Source organism: Taudactylus pleione, unplaced genomic scaffold (genome assembly GCF_031769625.1).
Source record: "Taudactylus pleione unplaced genomic scaffold, aTauple2 ptg000040l, whole genome shotgun sequence".
Classification (NCBI taxonomy): domain Eukaryota; kingdom Metazoa; phylum Chordata; class Amphibia; order Anura; family Myobatrachidae; genus Taudactylus; species Taudactylus pleione.
Window position 1 is genome coordinate 20,076,068 of NW_028284442.1, and position 21,985 is coordinate 20,098,052.

The following is a 21,985-nucleotide window of genomic DNA, read 5'->3' on the forward strand; positions in this document are numbered from 1 at the left end:
GTGTTTGTGAATTGTGTGCGCAGTAGCCACACGTGCATCAACAAAGTAGTGCCAAGCGTGCGCCTGTGTCATAAGTAAAGGGCTGGCTGGCTTGACCGTTAAGGGTGCTGTAACCCCCGAAAGTACACTCCAGTCCAAACCAAAAAAAAAATTATTTTCTGTGTTTGTGAATTGTGTGCGCAGTAGCCGCACGTGCATCAACAAAGTAGTGCCAAGCGTGCGCCTGTGTCATAAGTAAAGGGCCGGCTGGCTTGACCGTTAAGGGTGCTGTAACCCCCGAAAGTACACTCCAGTCCAAACCAAAAAAAAAATTATTTTCTGTGTTTAGCCGCACGTATATATCAAATCGATATAACATAAATGGAGGACCAAACTTTCTCCGATAAAAATAAAATAGAGAAAGATCAAGAACCACTTCCTCCTAGTGCTGAAGCTGCTGCCACTAGTCATGACATAGACGATAACATGCCATCAACGTCGTCTGCCAAGGCCGATGCCCAATGTCATAGTAGAGGGCACATACAATCCCAAATGGCAAAGTTCAGGGAAATGACCTTGAAAAAGACATTTAAATCAGCTGAAGAGAAACGTAAACTTGCCAATATGCCATTTACGACACGGAGTGGCAAGGAACGGCTAAGGTCGATCCCTAGTATGTTCATGACTAGTGGTTCAGCTTCACATGACGATGGAAGCCCTCCTCCCACTAAAAAAATCAAAAGAGTTAAGCTGGCAAAAGCACAGCGAAGAACTGTGCTTTCTAAGAAGATATCACAAATCCCCAAGGAGAGTCCAAGTGTGGTGGTGGTTGCGATGCCTGACCTTCCCAGCACTGGACGGGAAGAGGTGGCTCTTTCCACCATTTGCACGCCCCCTGCAAGTGCTGAAAGGAGCACCCACAGTCCACTTGCTGATATGCAAATTGAAGATGTCACTGTTGAAGTACAACAGGATGAGGATACTGGTGTAGCTGGCGCTGAGGAGGAAGTTGGCGAGGAGGATTCTGATGGTGATGTGGTTTGTTTAAATCAGGCTCCGGGGGAGACAGTTGTTGTCCGTGGGATGAAAAAGCCCATCACGGTCATGCCTGGGCAGAAGACCAAACATTCCACCTCTTTGGTCTGGCAATATTTCTATCCAAATCCGGACAACAACTGTCTTGCCATATGTACCATATGTAAAGGTGAAATAAGTAGGGGTAGGGACGTCAACCACCTAGGAATATCCTCCCTTATACGGCACCTGCAGCGCGTTCATAAAAAGTTACTGTCAAGTTCAGAAACTTTGGCTAAGACCGTAAGCAGTCCAGGGACACCTAAATCCCGTTGTCCTGTTGTATCCAAGCGCCTGCAAACCACACCGTCAACTCCCTCCTCGTCAATTTCCTCCTTAGTCAGGATCGGAAGTAGTCCTGCAGGCCATGTCACTGGCATGACTGACTCTCCTATCCGGGATTCCTCTGGAGGATCCTGCATTGCTACGCCTACTGCTGCCGCTGCTGCTGTTGCTGCTGCTGGGAGTCGTTCATCATCCCAGAGAGGAAGTAGGAACACCACTGCTTTTACTAAACAATTGACCCTCCAACAGTCCTTAGCGAGGAGGATGAAGTACGACAGCAGTCATCCTGAAGCAAAACGTATAACTGAGGCCTTGACTGCTATGTTGGTGTTAGACGTGCGTCCGGTATCCGCCATTAGTGCAGTGGGATTTAGACAATTGATGGAGGTAGTGTGTCCCCGGTTCCAAATCCCGTCTAGATTCCACTTCACTAGGCAGGCGATACCGAGACTGTACAGAAACGTCAGAAAAAGTGTCCTCAGTGTCCTGAAAAATGCCATTGTACACAATGTCCACTTAACCACGGATATGTGGACAAGTGGAACAGGGCAGACTAAGGACTATATGACTGTGACAGCCCACTGGGTAGATGTATCACCTTACGCAGCAACAGCAGCAGCGTCACCAGTAGCAGCATCTCAGAAACGCCAGCTCGTTACAAGGCAGGCTACGCTGTGTATCACCGGTTTCAGTAAGAGGCACACCGCCGACAACCTCTTAGAGAAACTGAGGGAAATCATCGCCCAGTGGCTTACCCCACTTAGACTCTCCTGGGGATTTGTGATATCTGACAACGCCACCAATATTGTGCGGGCATTACATCTGGGCAAATTCCAGCACGTCCCATGTTTTGCTCACACAATAAACTTGGTGGTGCAGAATTTTCTGAAAAGCGACAGGGGCGTGCAGGAGACGCTTTGGGTGGCCCGAAAAATTTCTGGCCACTTTCGCCATTCAGCGACTGCGTGCCGAAGACTGGAGCACCAGCAAACACTCTTGAACCTGCCCCGCCATCACCTGAAGCAAGAGGTTGTGACGCGGTGGAACTCAACCCTCTATATGCTTCAGAGGATGGAGGAGCAGCAAAAGGCCATACAAGCCTATACATCCACCTATGACATAGGCAAAGGAGGGGGTATGCACCTGACTCAAGTGCAGTGGAGAATGATTTCCGTGTTGTGCAAGGTTCTCCAGCCCTTCGAACTTGCCACACGTGAAGTCAGTTCAGACACAGCCAGCTTGAGTCAGGTCATTCCCCTCATCAGGCTTTTGCAGAAGCAGCTGGAGAAAGTGAAGGAGGAGCTAAGACGGAGCGATTCCGCTCAGCATGTGGGACTTGTGGATGAAGCCCTTCATTCGCTTTGCCAGGATTCCAGGGTGGTCAATCTGTTGAAATCAGACCACTATATTTTGGCCACCGTGCTTGATCCTAGGTTTAAAGCCTATGTGGTGTCTCTCTTTCCGGCCGACACAAGCCTGCAGAGGTGCAAAGACCTGCTGGTGAACACACTGTCAGCTGAAGCGGAACGTGACACGTCAACGGCTCCTTCTTCATTTTCTCCCGCAACTGGGGCTGCCAGGAAAAAACTTAGGTATCCTAAGCAACCCGCTGGCGGTGATGCAGGGCAGGCAGGACCAAGTTTGGACATCTGATCCGGACTGAAGGACCTGGCAACAATTTCTGACATGTCTACTGTCACTGCATATGATACTGTCACCATTGACAGAATGGTGGAGGATTACATCAGTGACAGCATCCAAGTAGGCATGTCAGACAGTCCATACCTGTACTGGCAGGAAAAAGAGGCAATTTGGAGGCCCCTGTACAAGCTGGCTCTATTTTACCTGAGTTGCCCCCCCTCCAGTGTGTACTCCGAAAGAGTGTTTAGTGCAGCCGGGAACCTTGTCAGCGAAAGGCGTAGGAGGTTGCTTCCACAGAATGTGGAGAAGATGATGTTCATCAAAATGAATTATCAGCTCTTCCAGGGAGACCAGCCTCCAGAAGGTACAGAGGGACCTGTGGTGGTGGATTCAAGTGGGGACGAGTTAATACTTTGTGAGGATGAGGATGTACACACTGAAGAGGGTGAGGAATCGGTGGATGAGGAGGATGAGGATGACATCTTGCCTCCGTAGAGCCAGTTTGTGCAGGGACACATTAATTGCCAGCTTGTTTTGTGGGGGCCCAAACGAACCAATCATTTCAGCCACAGTTGTGTGGCAGATCCTGGCGCTGAAATGATTGATTTGTTAAAGTGTCCTGTTTATACAACATAAGGGTGGGTGGGAGGACCCAAGGACAATTCCATCTTGCACTTCTTTTTTTTCTTTGCATTATGTACAGTTTGGAGCCTAGTTTTTCTAACTGCCATCCTGTCTGCCACTGCAGTGTCACTCCTAGATGGGTCACGTGTTTGTGCCGCCCACTCGTGTCGCTTAGCATAGTCATCCAGCTACCTCGGTGCAACCTTTTGGACATAAAAACACTATTGTGAGGTGTGAGGTGTTCAGAATAGACTGGAAATGAGTGGAAATTAAGGTTATTGAGGTTAATAATAGCATAGGAGCAGAGAAACCAACAAATTCTGTGATTTTAGCTGTTTTTATGCTTTTTTTAAAAAAAATACAGATCCAAAACCCAAAACACGGAAGGGTGGTTTTGGCAAAACCAATCCAGATCCAAAACACGAAGAAAGATCCAGATCCAAAACCAAAACACAAAACACGAAAAGTGGCCGGTGCACACCCCTAGTAATTTCTGTATCAGGCGCTGCGTAGGGTAGTGTTTCTAGAGCTGCCGTATTAATGAGGCTAGTCAATCTCAAATTAATAATTAGTAAAACGAAATATGTATACAGTGCTAAAACTCTAAATTGACAAGTGAGTATATGAGATGGAATGGATTATGCAAGATTTTAATAGTAATAAATGTTGCTCATATGTGGTTTAAAAAAGTTAACATAGTGTACATATATAAAAACAGTATCAATGACTGATGAGCATATGGGACAATAAACAAATAAAAAGGATTGTGACACCTGTTCCTAGTGTGGTGTCTTGAAATGCTGGAATTGGTTGGTTGATGTCCCAAAGCTGTGGGACACACAGGGAAACGCGTCAGAAAGCATCTGTATTGGACTTTTATCCTGCATTGGGACTTAATTTTACCGTGATACACCTGAACCAAGCCTTGGATTTATTAACATCAACTGGAACAATACGGCGGTTTTTGTCACACATACAGCTACTCCATCCACAAAAAAGGTCCATCTACATCAAGGGAATATCAGCGTGCAGGATATCTCCACTAAAAGACCCCCCCCTTTTCTAGATCAAGTGGTAAATATACAAGACTGTGCACATGTACTAAGACCACACCCTTTTTGCCGATGCACAACATCCCTACCCTACTCGCACTGGGTGCCTCCTCAGTGAGGGACTCCGCTGCATTTATCTAGTGCATTATATAAATTGGTAAGTAGAAGCTGATTGGTCTCTATGGGTAACACCTCTATGGGCAGGATGCAGCAACCTGAGAAATGCAGACAAACCCCCAAAATGCGGGTTTGATCGCATTTCTCATATGCACCAAGCCCCAGAATGCGATGCACTCCGGGGCTTGGTTGAAGTGGGTAACGCCATGTTCCTGATGGCGTTACCCATAGAAGCCTATGGGCTTCTATCGGGAGAGTGCTGAGAGAGGGATCCCTCCCAGCATCCCCCACAGCCAGGGTCGGATTATGGGGGTGGCGACAGGAGCGTTCGTCCCGGGGCCCCAACACACAGAAGGGCCCCCACCACTAGAGCATGCAGGGGGGGTTTCTGATTAGTGGGGGCAGAGCCAACACAAATGAAGTGAGCAGCAGCTGCATAGAATGTAAGTGTATATGTACTGTTTTATTGTGTATGAATGTGTTATTTTATATACAGTATGTGTGTGTGTATACTGTGTATGTGTTAGTGAATGTATGTGTTTATATGTATATATGTATTTGTTATTGTATATACACTATGTTTTAGTGTGTGTATACTGTATCTGTGTGTTAGTGTGTATGTTATATATAATATATATATATATGTTTGCTACATATATATTTTATATATATATATATATATATATATATATATATGTGTGTGTGTGCATGTTTAACACACACGTGTATATTAGGGATGTGCAGGCTCGGATAGGTTCGAGTTTGCACGTGGAGTTCGGATTTTTCCCTCCAAAAAAACGGAACTCAGAACGAGGCAAAACGTCATCTTACATGGACGAACATCATCATTCCTGGTCTTTTGTCCAGGAATGATGATGTTCGTCCATGTAAGATGACGTTTTGCCTCGTTCTGAGTTCCGTTTTTTTGGAGGGAAAAATCCGAACTCCACGTGCAAACTCGAACCTATCCGAGCCTGCACATCCCTAGTGTATATATATATATATATATATATATCTCATATATGGAAAACCTCCCCAGAAAATCTTGCATTTGCCCCCTGCCCATGCAGGGTTTATGTGATCCTGCTGAGAACAGGTGCCCAGTGGACCCTGTTCTCGGATGGGGGCTGAGCTGCCGCACTCTGTGTTCTGAACAGCACAGTCAGCGCTGCCGCATAGAGCGCAGAGCGGCTCCCAAGTCCCCTCATCAGCATCACGTGACACATCATGTCCGTGATGCTGATCACTGATGTAGTGCATCAGCGCTGACTGTGCTACTGCATTCACAACACAACACAGAGCCAGAAGGTAAATAATCGGAGGTAGAGGTAGGGGTAGGTTCCGTGTGGTGGGGAGGGAGGTAGGCTCCATGTGGCTTGGTGGGGGCCCCCCGAAATAAGGTGCCCCAGGGCTCCCACAAGTCTTAATCTGGCCCTGCCCGTGGCGCATGCCAGAGGGGCTTCTGAGTCACTGACCTGGAAATCCCTCCATCGCAAAGGGCCGCTCTTACCGAGAGAGTGGTCCTTTGCGGTGCTCGCCATGCATACCGGCGTTACCAACGCTGGCATGCATGCGAAGGGCGGCGGGTCCTTTTTAGATGGACCCTTAGTGGGAACATACACAGGCTGCTCACACTGATACATTGATTTAGAATAGTGCATTTCCTTACCCTGATTTTCTTACAGCACTGCCATAATCATTATTACTGAGGCTCGGATCAGCAGCAGTGCGCTCTTTTCTCAGCGTGCCTGCAAAGGATGAAGGCCTAAACCAACAGACGGCAAGAAACACACATGACCATGTATACAATTTAAAGTTTCCAGTTAACTTAACATAAGAACTAATTATCATTGGTATGTTGTGGAAATAATAAACTGAACACCCAAGCTACATGCATCGCTTCTTTGGGACATGGTTGGTAAATCAGACACAGTACTAACAAATTACATCCTTCAATTAGCTGCAGGGACAGAAGTAAACAGTAATTTATACACAGACAATTATTTGAAATGAATGATATTAAGTAAACAAAAATATGACAAATAATGCACTTCTAGACTACTTACTTATGCACTGATGGTTTTCTCTGTCATAGAATAAAACATAAATGACAAGTAACAGACATCTTCCTTATATTCAGATTTGCTTGTCTCTGACATAATCCAAACACCTCTTACATGAAGGTACCTATTCATACAATTCTGCCAGCCAATTGGGTCCTTTTAGACCTAAGTGGCCAAAAAACTGTAGTGTGTGTGCGGGTAAACATTGACCAGGGATGCTGGTAAATTCAACCATATGATAGTCACATCTGACCATGTATGTGGTAATTGCCTAACCATGCTAAATGTGTTCTGTTTCATACCTAGGGGACGTGGAGCTCTGTGGTGTATCCCAACGCATATTATGAGGATGGGCAGGTGCTGACAGGAAGCGTCCATGAAAAGGATGGCCTTCCTTACTAGGTGAGCCCCCTGTATCTGTTTCGGGGACAGGCTGGGACCCCAGAGCAGGTGCTGTAACTGGCAGGACAGCAGCAGACTGAACTTTCCGTTTTCGGGATGTTTTTGGTGGTGCGTCGAACATCTTCTTTATATGTAGTGAGTCAAGACCTGCAACATCAGACATCTCATGTAAAAGAATGGTCATTTCCATGGTTTTGGACAGTATTTGGATAAAGTTTCTGACAACCCCATAAAAGGACAGAAAAACAATGTTTCACTTTATAATACAAACAACATGTACAAAAAGAGGGATTCATCTACCGCTCTGTGGGCCTGATTCAGAGCCGGACGCTATTTGCGGACAGTCGTTCCAAAAAAAGGGCCGGCTATTTAAATTGAGCACTCGCTCTTTGCGGTTTGTTGACGCCTCTATGTCTGAGCGAGCTAACGAAAAATGCGCTCGCTATTTTGTAAAGACGCCCCTTTGCCGTTCGCATCACACGTCGTCTCCGGTATTTATTTGATTAATCGGGTACATCGAAAGGCTTCTGAACTGCTCGCAGTGCTTGTGGTAGGTTTTTCTTACCGCTATCACTGCGAGCAGTTCAGGCTAAAAGACAACCAAGTGACGAGGTCGATGACGCTCCTTTACTAATTATGCACTCCCATTAAACGCCCTTTTCACCGTTTGCCACGCCTGCGTTCGGATCTCCACTCCCCTGTTTTCAAGCACCTTCCCCTGTTACCACCCACAAACGGTACATTCTGTCACTCAAATTAGCAGCCTCTCGCTGTTTTGCGAGCGCATGATTTCCGACCGCAATGACTGGTTTGCGCATGCGCATTATGACCCATACGCATGCGCAGTTGTGCGAACATCACTCAGAGCGAACGAGCGGCCGCTTACGAGCGGCTCTGAATCATGCCCTCAGTCTTTGTAGTGTGACTCTCTCATTCTTTTTGAGCACTAAACTGGTTAAGGGTCAATTGAAATTTTTACCAAAGCATTCCCATGTTATCAAAACCCTGCTGCCATTATGACGACAGTGAGTTTATTGTTAGAACTAGAACTACATTCCATCATAGCCTGGTGATGGAGGTTGTATGCAGGATCACATAGAGAAAGCGACTACATTGTGTTGGAAAGCCGGTGTGCAGTCAATGTATGTTTTCAACAGGAATCAGTATTCCCTATGTCATCTTCCATTCACCCAGTGTTCCATACCATGTAGCAGCGCATAGGGGCAAACTCCCTCCATTTGTCCTGAGTCTAATTGTAACCAAAGCCCTAACTAGTTTATTACAAATATGCATATCATGGCATTTTGGAATGTTTTTTTGTCTGCTATTTATCTATTTGAGGCTCCTACTGGAGCCTCTTGCTACCGGAGAGGGATCCTAAGGATCCCAATGGCGTCACTAGTAGGGGTGCGGAGTGCACTGGGTGTCACCATCTGAGTGGGTGACAACAAAATGCCGGCTCCTTCTCAGTGACAGGGAGTCAGACAATGCACTATGATGTTATTGTGCAGTGCCTGGCACCCGGTCACTGAAGAGGATCCGGCAATGGGGGAGACTCTATGGGGACAGCGAAGCATCTCCAGATAGGGATGGCCATCCTCCATCAATGGTTAACCATCGATGGTAGATGGCTTTGCTATCAATGGTAGAAAACCAAATGGTTCTCCTCCATCGCTGGTACACAGCATCCCAATGTTTTTTATTTTTGACTTGGCACCAGGACTCAGCCTAGCATTGCCCCTGACGTGACATGCAAAGCCCCGCCCTCAACTCTGATCGGCCTGCTGCACCAGTAAGTAATAGAGTAGGAATGGCCATTGGTGGGTGAATCCATCGATGGTCCCCTCTCAATGGTTTCATACCATCAAGGATAACCACCAATGCACGTGCGCATAGGTCTATTTGGTGCACTTGGTGATGCCAACCCCAGAGGATCCCTCTTTGAAAACAAATTAATAAATGTAGCCTGTAGGCTACAATGGCTAATCTAATCGACATTAGAATACCATGAGAAGCTTTGGCATAGGGAACCTGGTGACTACTACACCTACATATACTTCCGTCCTCACCCAGCAGGAGTTTCTGTAAGACCACAAGGCAGGTGTAATGTGACATGATGTGCCACCCCCAAATACCAACAGTATGTCACAAACCAAGACTTCCCTTTGCAGAAGAAGGAAGAACGCAGACAGCCCTGGAGATGGACTATATAATTACTGTAAGGACTGCATTACTTACGTCACTTATTCAGGACCACCAAGCAGTGGATAAGGGGCAGCGCTAAGATCTGTCAGCCTGCAATGAAAAACCTTTAACCCCTAGCTGGACCAAGTTTATTCACCCAGCGAAGGTTAGATAGAGACTTTTTAGAGAAAATTTGCATAATTTCCTCTGTATCACTCATATTATTACCAAGGTAAGTGCGATTAGCCATTTCACACACATTTTTAATAATAATAATAATAATAATAAGCATTGATTTTTGTGAATGGACTGATCTGAACACTGGTTATAATCAGCGGCGGCTCCTACCCTCTTGGACGAGGAGGGCTGTCTCTGCTGCGAGAGAGAGGGGGACTGGGAGATATTCACCTCACAGTCGGGTCCCAGTGCCTGCGTAATAGATCGAACAGACACTGAGACCGGCGCATGCGTATTAGCGGCATGGAGCCACACATGCGCATATCACCAGCTACTAGGGGCTGCGTCGGCTGCAGCCCCTAGTAGCCAGGTAGGGCTTGCTGAAATGCAGAGGAGCCCGGACTGGCAGTCCCAAAGGGAGGAGACACCTCCCCCTGAGACTGCCTGTTGTGTATGTGACTGGCAGGCAATGCTTCCAATGGGAAGCCACTACCTGTCACAGCGAAGCAAGTGCAGTCACGGACTGCACTGACTACACTGAGGTGGTAGATTTTATTGGGGGGGCTGCAGCGCGGCAGCCCCTAGGTACTGGTTATAATGATTTCTATACTATAACTATATAAAGGTCAAAGTATTTGCCAACTTCTATGCTTAGCATCCCAGAGTTGAGTATTTGAGTGTCACACTAATCGATATATTGGTGTATTTGGCTGATGATTTTACCTTGCAACAACTAGAAATTTGATAGTTCCTTAATATGCAGAAACTGAGAGGTTTGAACCTACTGAGAGGTTTGGATAGAAAGGTGACATTTTTATACAGATATGGACGAATGTTAGATGGGACTCACCAGAAGCCAATCGGTAATGCTCCATCCAGTCATCTATAATGTTCCTAATCTTTCTCTGAAGCTTTCTGAGCTCAAGAGCAGCACTGAAGTCATTTGAAGGACTGATTTGATCCTCAGGAATTACAAGTGTCTTGGTCAGCTCTGATAAAATTGTCTTATTCAAAAAAATACATAAATAATTAATAATAAAATGTTTACCAGTAATCTGTAGTTCTACTGTTTTCCACATTAACCACATTGCACTAACTTAAGTATTAATGCAGTGTTCATTCTAGCACCTGCACCTGTCACAACCCATGCAGTACCTCTTTCCTGCCTGGGGTGTCGCTCTCTGCTCTGGTGGTCCTAGCACACTCTGGTCTGTATCTCAGCAGTTTGTTGCATCAGCGGAGTGTGCTAGAAGCACCAGAGCAGAGAGTGACACTCAAGGCAGGAAAGAGGAACTGCATGGTTTGTGACAGGTGCAGGGTGCTAGAATGAACTACTTATGTATTCATATTTGTACTTTACTAACACAGGGCCTGATTCAGACCCACTCGCGAGCGGCTGTCCGCTCGCAAGTGGGTCGATGTTATGCACTGAGCATGCGCACGACGGAGGGAGCTCCGTCGTGCGCATGCGCCAGGCGCGACGAGCGAAGGAAAGTCCTTCACTCGTTGTGTCCGATCAAAGGGGGCGTGCTGTCAATGTTGATTGACAGCACGCCCCCTTTGGTGGGCGTGCCGGGGGCGTGCCTCCCTGATGGGGGCGTTCCCACGGGAACGCCTCCCGTCAGAAGCCGGCCCACTGACATCACTAGTGATGTCAGTGGGAGTGATTTTGGCTCTGATAGAGCCAAAATCACTCCGGAGCTTGCGGTTGAAAACCTCAACCGCAGGCTCCGGCTCGCAAATTCGATGGTCGCGGTGGTCTCGACCATCGCGGCCATCACAAAGCACGCTCGTATAGCCTGTGGGTGGTGACCCACAGCTACACGAGCGTCCAGGAGGACGCTCCATGAAAATGGAGCCCGGCCCTCATTCAGAGCGTGCGCTCTGCTCAGAGCGTACGGCTCTGAATGAGGGCCACTGTCAATAGCATTTAATTTTTTACATTTGTTACAATAAAAATATTACAAAAATAAAATGTTGACCACTGAATTTCATATTTTTCTGTACAATTAGGTGTGGGTAGTTATTTTATTTGTGTAAACATTACAATTACATTTTCCAGTATTATTATTTTTTATAGCATCAACATTATGCTGTACTTATGACATTGTATGTGTATCGACACGAAGAAAGAAAAGAAAGGCTCTTTGTTGGGGCACTCTTGAATAAAGTTTCATAAAACAAATATTTAATATATGACTTTTATTGTACTTGCATAAAATGAGGTAATCTTATATAAACACAAGTGTGGTCAAAAAAACCTATGTCCGCACAAATATACATACAGATATGAATACAAAACTCGGGTATAGATAATTGTAAACCGAGCTAAACAGCAAAAACAATAAAAGAGATCAAATCTGCACTTCACAACACATACATAGAATACATGTCATAATTTCTCCAGTCCATATATTGATGGTGTATACATATACATAATTAATTCATGTAGTATCTGTGCCAAGTGTTATCCTAATCTTCCAATGTGGATTAACCTACAGCACCTGGTATTCCTAGGAGGTCTCCCACCCAAGTACTGGCCAGGCCTGTTGCTGTATCGCTTCCAAGATCGAACGAGATTGGGCAGGTTCAGAAAAGTATGGCTGTAGGTATAATTCATTCAGCAGAGGTAGATAGTCCCTTTCACATGGTTTCCACAGATTTACATGAAAATGTAGGACTGTCACTCAATGGAGAATCCAATTAGTAATACAAAAATGTATTGGGAAAAGTAATGCATGGGCATACTTTAATCAAGTAGTGTATATTAAATCAGAATGATTATACTGTATGCCTATAATCAGAAAATAATGGTACCATTATATACACAATAATGGTCCTTACAATGAAAAGAACCCAATCATCACCAAATGTGGTGTAGATTATAGATAATGTTCATGTGAATCATTCAATAATGGCACACTAGAATACGTTGTAATATCACAAACTGTCATGCAGTAGTACCACCATCATATATTCCCCAGTAATCCTAATGGTCCAAGGGAACAAACATCGTCATAATTTGCAATATTGGTTTGGAGATAATATGCTAACCAAATTTATTTATTAATATTATCAATCTTAACTGGTATTGTAAAATCGTACATCAAATGTCACCTCTGATCATAACAGAACTGACAAACAAATCCTGTAACTTAGAATATGCTGTATATGCTATAATGTGGACATCAATTCATAGTAATGAAATCACATAGCATTTTGCATGATGAAAAATTAGGAACAGTGTCAAACGTTAATGATCTTAATAAGTACACCGATAAAAAGCAACTATTGAGCAAAAACAGGCTCCTAATACTATGTGAATAAGATAAGTCAATCTCTAAAATAGTATTCAGTGACTCGTTAGCTCAAACTTACTGATAAATTCTCATTAGCTTGAATCAATATCCAGATGTAAGCAATATCCCGTATTGAGCCAAATGAGCCTGTATACATAGAAATTGATCATTTGAGTAATTCCACAAGCATACATGAAAAGAGCCTATTAATCAAAGCTCTGTTGTGTAGAATTATCTATATATACTCTTCAGGGTTAATTTGCACAAAATCAACAGAGGCTGTATGCACAATCCAAATTAGAAGAAAAGAGCCTTTATGCATAGATATTGATCACTAAGATATTACACAGGCAAATATACAGCATATTCTAAGTTACAGGATTTGTTTGTCAGTTCTGTTATGATCAGAGGTGACATTTGATGTACGATTTTACAATACCAGTTAAGATTGATAATATTAATAAATAAATTTGGTTAGCATATTATCTCCAAACCAATATTGCAAATTATGACGATGTTTGTTCCCTTGGACCATTAGGATTACTGGGGAATATATGATGGTGGTACTACTGCATGACAGTTTGTGATATTACAACGTATTCTAGTGTGCCATTATTGAATGATTCACATGAACATTATCTATAATCTACACCACATTTGGTGATGATTGGGTTCTTTTCATTGTAAGGACCATTATTGTGTATATAATGGTACCATTATTTTCTGATTATAGGCATACAGTATAATCATTCTGATTTAATATACACTACTTGATTAAAGTATGCCCATGCATTACTTTTCTCAATACATTTTTGTATTACTAATTGGACTCTCCATTGAGTGACAGTCCTACATTTTCATGTAAATCTGTGGAAACCATGTGAAAGGGACTATCTACCTCTGCTGAATGAATTATACCTACAGCCATACTTTTCTGAACCTGCCCAATCTCGTTCGATCTTGCAAGCGATACAGCAACAGGCCTGGCCAGTACTTGGATGGGAGACCTCCTAGGAATACCAGGTGTTGTAGGTTAATCCACATTGGAAGATTAGGATAACACTTGGCACAGATACTACATGAATTAATTGTGTATATTTATACACCATCAATATATGGACTGGAAAAATTATGACATGTATTCTATGTATGTGTTGTGACGTGCAGATTTGATCTCCTTTATTATTTTAGCTGTTTAGCTCGGTTTACAATTATCTATACCCAAGTTTTGTATTCATATCTGTATGTATATTTGTGTGGAGTCGACATAGGTTTTTTTGACCACACTTGTGTTTATATAAGATTACCTCATAATTTTATGCAAGTACAATAAAAGTCATGTTTTAAATATTTATGTTATATTAAACTTTATTCAAGAGTGCCCCAACAAAGAGCCTTTCTTTTCTTTCTTTGCGTCAATACATGTTCACATTAGGCTTTGGGAGCACCACCAATATCATAAATTAAGAAAAATTATTTTGAATTGTGTAATATGATTGGTTTATTTATTTATAGTTATTAACCATCATTTATGTTATGAGTCACATTTTCGGTTCTGTGCGGAATCTCCCCTCTTTTTTTCTGTCTGACATTGTATGTGTACAATAAAAGTAATATTGTAAAACATTGTATTCACATACAGGGGTGTATCTAGGGGTCCAAATGTCCCTGGCAAAGTAAGGGACTGCCCCACATCCCGTCACTCTAGGCTCCCTTGTATCTCTCTAGGTTTCTCCCTATGTTCTACAGGTTCCCCCCGTGTTAGTACTGGCCTCCTCTGTGTCTCTCCAGGTTCCTCCCTATGTCTCTATTTGCTCCCCCTGTGTCACTTCAGGCCTCCTCTGTGTCTCTCCAGGTTCCTCCCTATGTCTCTATTTGCTCCCCCTGTGTCACTTCAGGCCTCCTCTGTGTCTCTCCAGGCTTCCCCTGTGTCACTCTAGGCCTGAATGCATGAAGATGCACTGCTGCACCCAATAGGTTTTGCTTCACGCAATACAGAAGCCATAGCTTTAGATCAGGGTGGGCAATAAGTGGCCCTCCAGCTGTTGTTGGACTACACATCCCAGCATGCCTTGCAACAGTTTAGCATGGTGAAAAATGGTGGCAGGGCATACTGGGATGTGTAGTTCTACAACAGCTGGGGGCAGCTTATTGGCCACCCCTAATCTAGACAGTTGTGTTATACAAAACCACAATCTCCAGAACATCAGAGCTCCCAATTTTTTTTTTATTGAAGCCCAAAGTGTATGCTCCAATCACCCAGAGAAAAGCAAAACTGCGCTGGGGGCATGGGACCATTTCCAAAAAGAGAAAGACTTTAAAAATACTGTAACTATTGGTGTGTCTCTGATCACACAGGAAGTGGTCTTTGATGTTGTTTGCTCTTAAACTGTTTTTATGGAAATGTAATTAAGGTGGGGGCCTAACAATCCCTGCTAAGTAGCTACTCATAAGCCAGCCATAAACTAAGAGCCTGATTCAGAGATGTACGGTAACCCGATGGTTAGTGCACATCTCCGATGTTCTGGGGTTTGCGCATGTGCAGAATGGTTCCTGCGATCTCGCCATCTTCCTGATGGCGTTACCCATAGAAGCCTATGGGCTTCTCTCCACCGAGTGCTGATAGAGGGATCCAATCGGATCCCTCCCAGCATCCCTCGCGGCATGCACAGAAGGACGCGATAGAGCGCTCCTATACGGGGATCATCATGCATGCCGGCATTGCCAACGCCAGCATGCATGGGATGACCGGCGGAATGCATCACGTCGCGAGTGCGATGTATCATGCATCCGGCCCAATATATTTTAAAGAAGAAAACAGTACAGCGCAAGTGAACAGTAAAAAACTAAATGTTTCTTGGTGGTGTCCATACAGATCTACTGTATAAGAGCAATTGGCCATAAAGGCATATTAGCAATACATTCACTCCCAGGCTGATAGCTAAGAACAAGTGTTTTTGAAATATGCTGGCACCTGGCCTGACTATAATACTCACAGTCTCCCTAAGGCCTCATTCATTTGCTCACCGTCTTTTTGGGGCTCCTCTTTGTATCTTTCTCCTTTGCCTTTTTTCTGTTTGCCTTGCTAAGTTCCCTGGCCGTTTTAGATGAAAAATTCTCACTTGTCATAAGATGACCCTAAACAAACAGTTGAATAATCAGTATCTGATCAGCTGTACACAAAAGACTGACAATGTGTCTAATTGTCCTCATTTGGGCTTACCAGGTCTTCAGTCTGGGGAGGAGGCACCTCAAGGAGTGGTGACAGAGATAAGCGCACAGTGTCATGCTGCCATCGGTAGATCAAGCTAATAGCAAACTGTCCAGCAATTCTAACAGAGAGGTATTCATTAACCTATAAAAAAACAGCAAGGGTAACTACTGTAATTGTCTTTGCTACACAGAAAGTCAGGACTGCACAGCCAAACTCTGGGCCTGATTCGCTAGGGATCGCAATTCTGCTTATACGCACGCACCGCAGTTATATATCAGTGGTGATATTTAAATGTTTGCATTTGCATTGCGATCGCAACCTGACATAAGGACGCCCACTTCCCCTTACTCACATCCGTATACTAAGGCAACATAGCAAAACAATCGGTAACATCGGACCCATATGCACACTTGCACAAGCTCTGACCTTACTCAGAAATTGCTAACATCCACGCAGTGGCTAATTTATGCACGCCCCTGCAACGGCATTGAAAAGCACTGGCATGCTTGCATTCGCCCGTCCACCCCACCAACCCCCGTCACCACCCACAAATGGCACTTTCTGACAATCACTATGCTCTGAGTCTGCGTAGCCTCTGCAAGCGCAGTTCGGACAGTAATTGCTAGTTTGCGCATGTGCACTGCGATGCATACCCATGCGCAGTATGCAACAATCGACCTATTGCGTGCGTATTAGCAACTGTGTTCCTTGCTGAATCAGGCCCATAGTCCCAGAGGGCAATGGGGAACAGGACTCTATAGTCAAATAAAGCTACTGATAGAAGCTCCCAGCACTTGTCCCTGTTGTATTGTATCAAGGGCTATATAGACTTAACTTGTATTATTGGTATTAGGGCCTGATTCAGAGCCGCTCGTAAGCAGCCGCTCGTTCGTTCCGAGCGATGTTTGCCCAACTGCGCATGCGTACGGATCGTAATACGCATGCGAGAACCAGTCAGTGCGGCCGAAAATCGTTTGTTCGCTAAATAGCGAATGCCTGCTATTTTGAGTGACAGGAGGAGGCGTATGTGGGTGGTAACAGGGGAAGGTGCTTGAAAACGGGGAGTGGAGATCAGAACGCAGGCGTGCTTAAAGGTCAAAACGGGCGTTTTATGGGTGTGCATAATTAATATAGCAGCGTCATTGACCACGTCACTGGGTTATTTTATAGTCAGAACTGCTCGCAAATTTGTGGTAGGAAAAACCAACCACAAGAATAGCGAGCAGTTCATACGCTGGTCGATGTACTCGATTAATCAAATAAATAGCGGACATGACGTAGGATGCGAGCAGCCAGGGGGCGTTTTTATCAAAAAAACGACCGCATGTTTTGTTCGCTCGTTCAGACATAGAGGCGGCAACAGACCGCAAAGAGCGAACGGTTCATTTGAATAGCCACCCCCTTTTTCTGAACGAGCGAGCGCTAATAGCGACCGGCTCTGAATCAGGGCCTTAATTCTGAGGGTGTTTCTTTTAGTAATGTTCACAAATCAATCAGTTTTTGGGCCATTCCATGTCACATACGGGACATAAAGGAAACTTCTACTTAATAAAAATAACTCAGGTTCTGAATACAAATAGTTGAGATGAATTATCAACAAAACCTATGACAAAGAGCTATAATTTAACCTCTCATCCTATGTTGAAAACTCAAACAATACACAGCTACAGTGTCACGTATGGGACATTTAATGGGATGACCCTTTTCTGGATTTCATTCATGCAGGAGCGCAGCTAGGGAAGGGGAAAAAAGGATGTCCATAAGACATCAATGGTTTGATGGTCTACTGTTTTGCCATCAATTAAGGACATCTGATGCTTTTTTTTACATCGATGGATTTGTTTTTTGTTTTTTTCAATGACACAGGGGCACAGAGTTTAGCCCTGCCATTACATCAATAAGACCTGCCCTTGCGTGGCTAAGCCCCATCCCTTGAACATGACTAGCCTGCGGACAACCATGCCCCTGCAGCAGAGATGGCCAGATGGATGCAAACCATCAATGGGTCACAGTTGATTTCATGCCATCAATGTCTGGCACCATTGATTGTGTAACATCAATGGCTAAGCCACCAATTACTGGAAGCTGGTGTGGCTCGTGCCCTGGGTTCTGAATATTGGGTGGAGTCAGCAGAGGTTCCGAAAAGGGGGTAATGATAACATTAAAATAAGCTTACCTTACAGTGAGATAAGTCACATAATCAGTTACAGCGGATAACTGACAGCTCTTTACCATGCAGTGAATTTTATTAAAAAAAAGCTGAGTGACAACAGAAAAGTTATTTATGAACCAGTCATTTGAGAAGCAGATGATAACTCAAAACCTGCGTGCTTTTCACCATTTATACCTATCATTATTTTTACAGTGGTGCTTGAAAGTTTGTGAACCCTTCAGAATTTTCGATATTTCTGCTGAAATTTGAAAACACTTGATTCTAATTTCACCTTCAAAATATCTGCTAAGCCTAAAGGTTCACATACTTTTGCCATTCACAGATATGCGATATTGGATCATTTTCCTCAAAAAAAAATGACCACGTCTCTTTTTTGTCTCCTTTGTTTGATTTGCTTCTCTTTATCTACTTTTAGGACTTGTGTGAAAATCTGAGGTAGTTTTAGGCCAAATTTCAGCAGAACTATAGAAAATTCTGAAGGGTTCAAACTGTCAAGCACCACTGTAGATAACATATGCAGGGCTGCCATCAGAATATATACATTATACACACACACACAATATATGTTTTAGTTAAGACAGGCAACTGGAGACCCGTAGTCTAAGGCACACACACTTTAACTTACCTGGTGGGAGGCGGAGCGGGAGGATGGCTGCTGGGCCCGGCTCAGTGAGAAGTGACTCACAAGTAATTACTGTGTCTAATGTGCGGCGGAGGCGGCTGGGCCGGGAGTATAGTAGTGGGTGCAGTCAGGCCTGTCACTGTCTGCCACTTTTGGCCAGGGGGTAAGTAGCGGGCGGGCAGTACGTAGCAGGCGCCGGATAGCCCCTCGACTCCAGTAACGGCAGTCCCCCCCTGATGGTGCCCCTGAACATATGAGTTAAAAATTCTTACTTGCAATGTGAGAATTCATACAGCTGATAACTAACAGTTTACCAAGCTGTGACTTAATAACTAAAGCAGTGAAATCACAAATACTTTATGATATTACCCATTTATATGATCAGCCTACTGAGGTGCTAAATCACAGTCTGACTGTATTTCACCATCTGACTATCGGGAAGTTTTTAATTTACCAGCGCCCGGCCATCAGAATCCCGGCTCGGGACTAAAGATAGGCGTTGAAATCCAGATGCCTTTCTTTAGCCCGATGACGAAATCCTGACAGCCGGCATCCCGAACAAAGGTAAGCGGGGCCCTGTCAGCTGTTAGCTGCGGGGGGGGGAGGAGGGTTATAGTTTTAGGGGCACCAGGGGGAGATTAGGGTTAGGTATCACCCCGGGGAGGGTTAGGTTTAGGGTGTGGGAAGAGGGGGTAAGGGACCACCGAGGGGAGGTTAGGGACAACTTAGGGAGGGTTGGGGGTGGTGCCTCCTCCTCCTCATTGTCTTTATCATATTAGGATGTCCAAGGGTACTAACCAGTAATTTCCATTGCTATTTCACTACTCTGACCATCACAGCCAGAACTGGTTTAATAGATACTAAACATGTAAAAATAAGATTTTAAGGTGACATTTATCATCTATGCCCAGAGGTGTTTTACCCATATCACACTTACACTACACTTTGGTTACACAGGTAAACTAGGTTATTATTTAACAAAACTAAAAAAAACAATAAAGACACATAGGGAGCACTTAAAACTAATTATTTAATATATTTAGTTCAACATTTATGTTCTAAATAACACATAAAATTTATATAAGCATATATATACATATATATAAATATTTAATGCTTACAAACTTTAGTATATCGGCAATCAGAAATTCCAATGACAAAATATTATTCTGCTTATTTAGCTCCACCAAAGAGGACCACAATGTGATGATTATTGAAGAGAAATCCAATCATAGTAGTCACTTGAAAGCAACAATAAATGTGGAAACAGGCATAAATCTCAACCTCCTCCGTTAAGAAATCAACTCACCACTAGTCCCTATGATCACTAGTTATCTAGAGATCATAGGGACTATAGTCGAGGGGAAGTGAGAACCTATAATAGAAGATTTAGGGATACATCTATACAATCTAGAACCACAAAAACTAATGTATATTCTAAACATTACATTCAGAGAGATAAACAACCTCCTACTCAAATTAGCCAATTGGCTAATAAATATCATGTTAATGATAGGTTCCAGAGAATACCACCAGCACCCAAAACCAATATCACTGATGAAACTACTAGAAAGGGAGCTAGACCTAAGACACAGTTTGACTACAAAAATAACACACACAGTCAATCTGATTTTTTAGGAAAGGATATGTACCCCCTATGGAAGAGCAGAAACAGGTACAGCATTCTAGATCAGGATACGCCCAAAACAAAAGAACTAGATTCAGAGGAAATAGAGGAGGAAAGAGGAAATACTATACATACAAAAATTCAAGAAGAGTCTGAGAAATAGAGGGCTTTCCAATCTATCTTCCAGACAACTAACAGAGAGTGAAAAGGCCTTAATAGCTAAGGGGTTAAAATTTGCTCCAACCCAAGAACCCAATTTATTTGAATTATTCATTGAACTTAATAGGTTCACAAGAGATTTGTGTAGATAAAGGTATTTTTCAATCAAAACAGAGGGGTAATACAGGCGATCCTATTGTCTTAGATACTTCAGATAAAGAAGCTCTTCAGCTCTTAATGGAATTAGAAAATGAAAATAGCTCTTCTGCTGACACATTGCTATTTGATCTATGTTACCCCCATGCACAAAGGTTTAAAAGAAATCAGAATTCTATCTGACTCAATTTAAGAGCGGACCAATTGAAGCATTCTATAACCTTACTGAATGATTTTAGAAAGATATGTACTGAATCAGGTCTAAAGAAAAAGGGGAGGGATAATTTATATCCCTGTGAAAGAAAAGCTCTTAGTAAGGACGATTCCATTATCATTCGAGCTGCGGACAAGGGAGGTGGCACAGTGGCACAAAATAAAGTAGACTATCTAAAGGAGGCATATCACCAACTAAATAACATCCATTTTTATGTGAATCTGACTACAGATCCCACTGTTACTTATTTGAATGAACTTCGGGTTTTGCTAGATGAAGTCTTTAATGAGGGGGCGATATCCAAGAATGAATATTTATTTTTGTTTAATGCACATCCTATTACTCCCACCTATTATCACCTCCCTAAGGTACACAAATCCTTAAATTCACCTCCTGGGCGACCTATAATTTCCGGTGTTGGGTCCCTCACATTTAATCTATCAACGTTTGTGGATTCTTTTCTTCAAGTCTATGTACTTTCATTAGCATCTCACATTAGAGACTCTACTCACTTTTTGAATATTGTTAAAAATATAGTTTGGAAAGATAGCTATACATTTAGGACTTTTGATGTTGAGTCTCTTTATTCCAATATTCCTCACAAACAGGGACTCCTAGATTTGTAGAGTTTCTTAATCTGCGACGAATCTCTAAGTACTAGGAGATGTCAGTTTATTTTGGATTCTGTTGAGTTTTTATATTATCTCACAATTATTTCACTTTTGATGGTAAATTTTATCTACAGGTGATGGGTACCACTATGGGCACCAGGTTCGCCAATCTGTATATGGGGCACCTTGAAGATCAATTGGTTTGGAGCGGCCCCTTCGGAGCGAGCCTGGTGCTCTATGGGCGGTACATTAATGATACGTTTTTTATTTGGGATGGGGACGCACAATCAGCTTTTTATTTTTTAGACTTTA

General features: G+C 43.5%; 1 protein-coding gene and 2 pseudogenes across 1 annotated transcript in view; 1 reads left to right on the forward strand and 2 right to left on the reverse strand.

Annotated features, from left to right (window-relative positions):
• Positions 1-16,252, reverse strand: part of LOC148538395 (uncharacterized protein C3orf20-like) — a 51,875-nt gene extending 35,623 nt beyond the window's left edge. The window contains exons 1-5 of the mRNA XM_088453833.1: positions 16,121-16,252; positions 15,925-16,035; positions 10,449-10,602; positions 7,138-7,384; positions 6,442-6,537 (exon numbers count right to left, since the gene is read on the reverse strand). Of these exons, the coding sequence (XP_088309959.1) occupies positions 6,442-6,537; positions 7,138-7,384; positions 10,449-10,602; positions 15,925-16,026 (599 nt within the window). The 5' untranslated portion in view covers positions 16,027-16,035; positions 16,121-16,252. The remainder of the gene's footprint in view (positions 1-6,441; positions 6,538-7,137; positions 7,385-10,448; positions 10,603-15,924; positions 16,036-16,120) is intronic.
• LOC148538396 (5S ribosomal RNA) lies at positions 12,091-12,209 on the reverse strand (annotated as a pseudogene).
• LOC148538397 (5S ribosomal RNA) lies at positions 13,814-13,932 on the forward strand (annotated as a pseudogene).
• Positions 16,253-21,985: the final 5,733 nt, after the last annotated feature.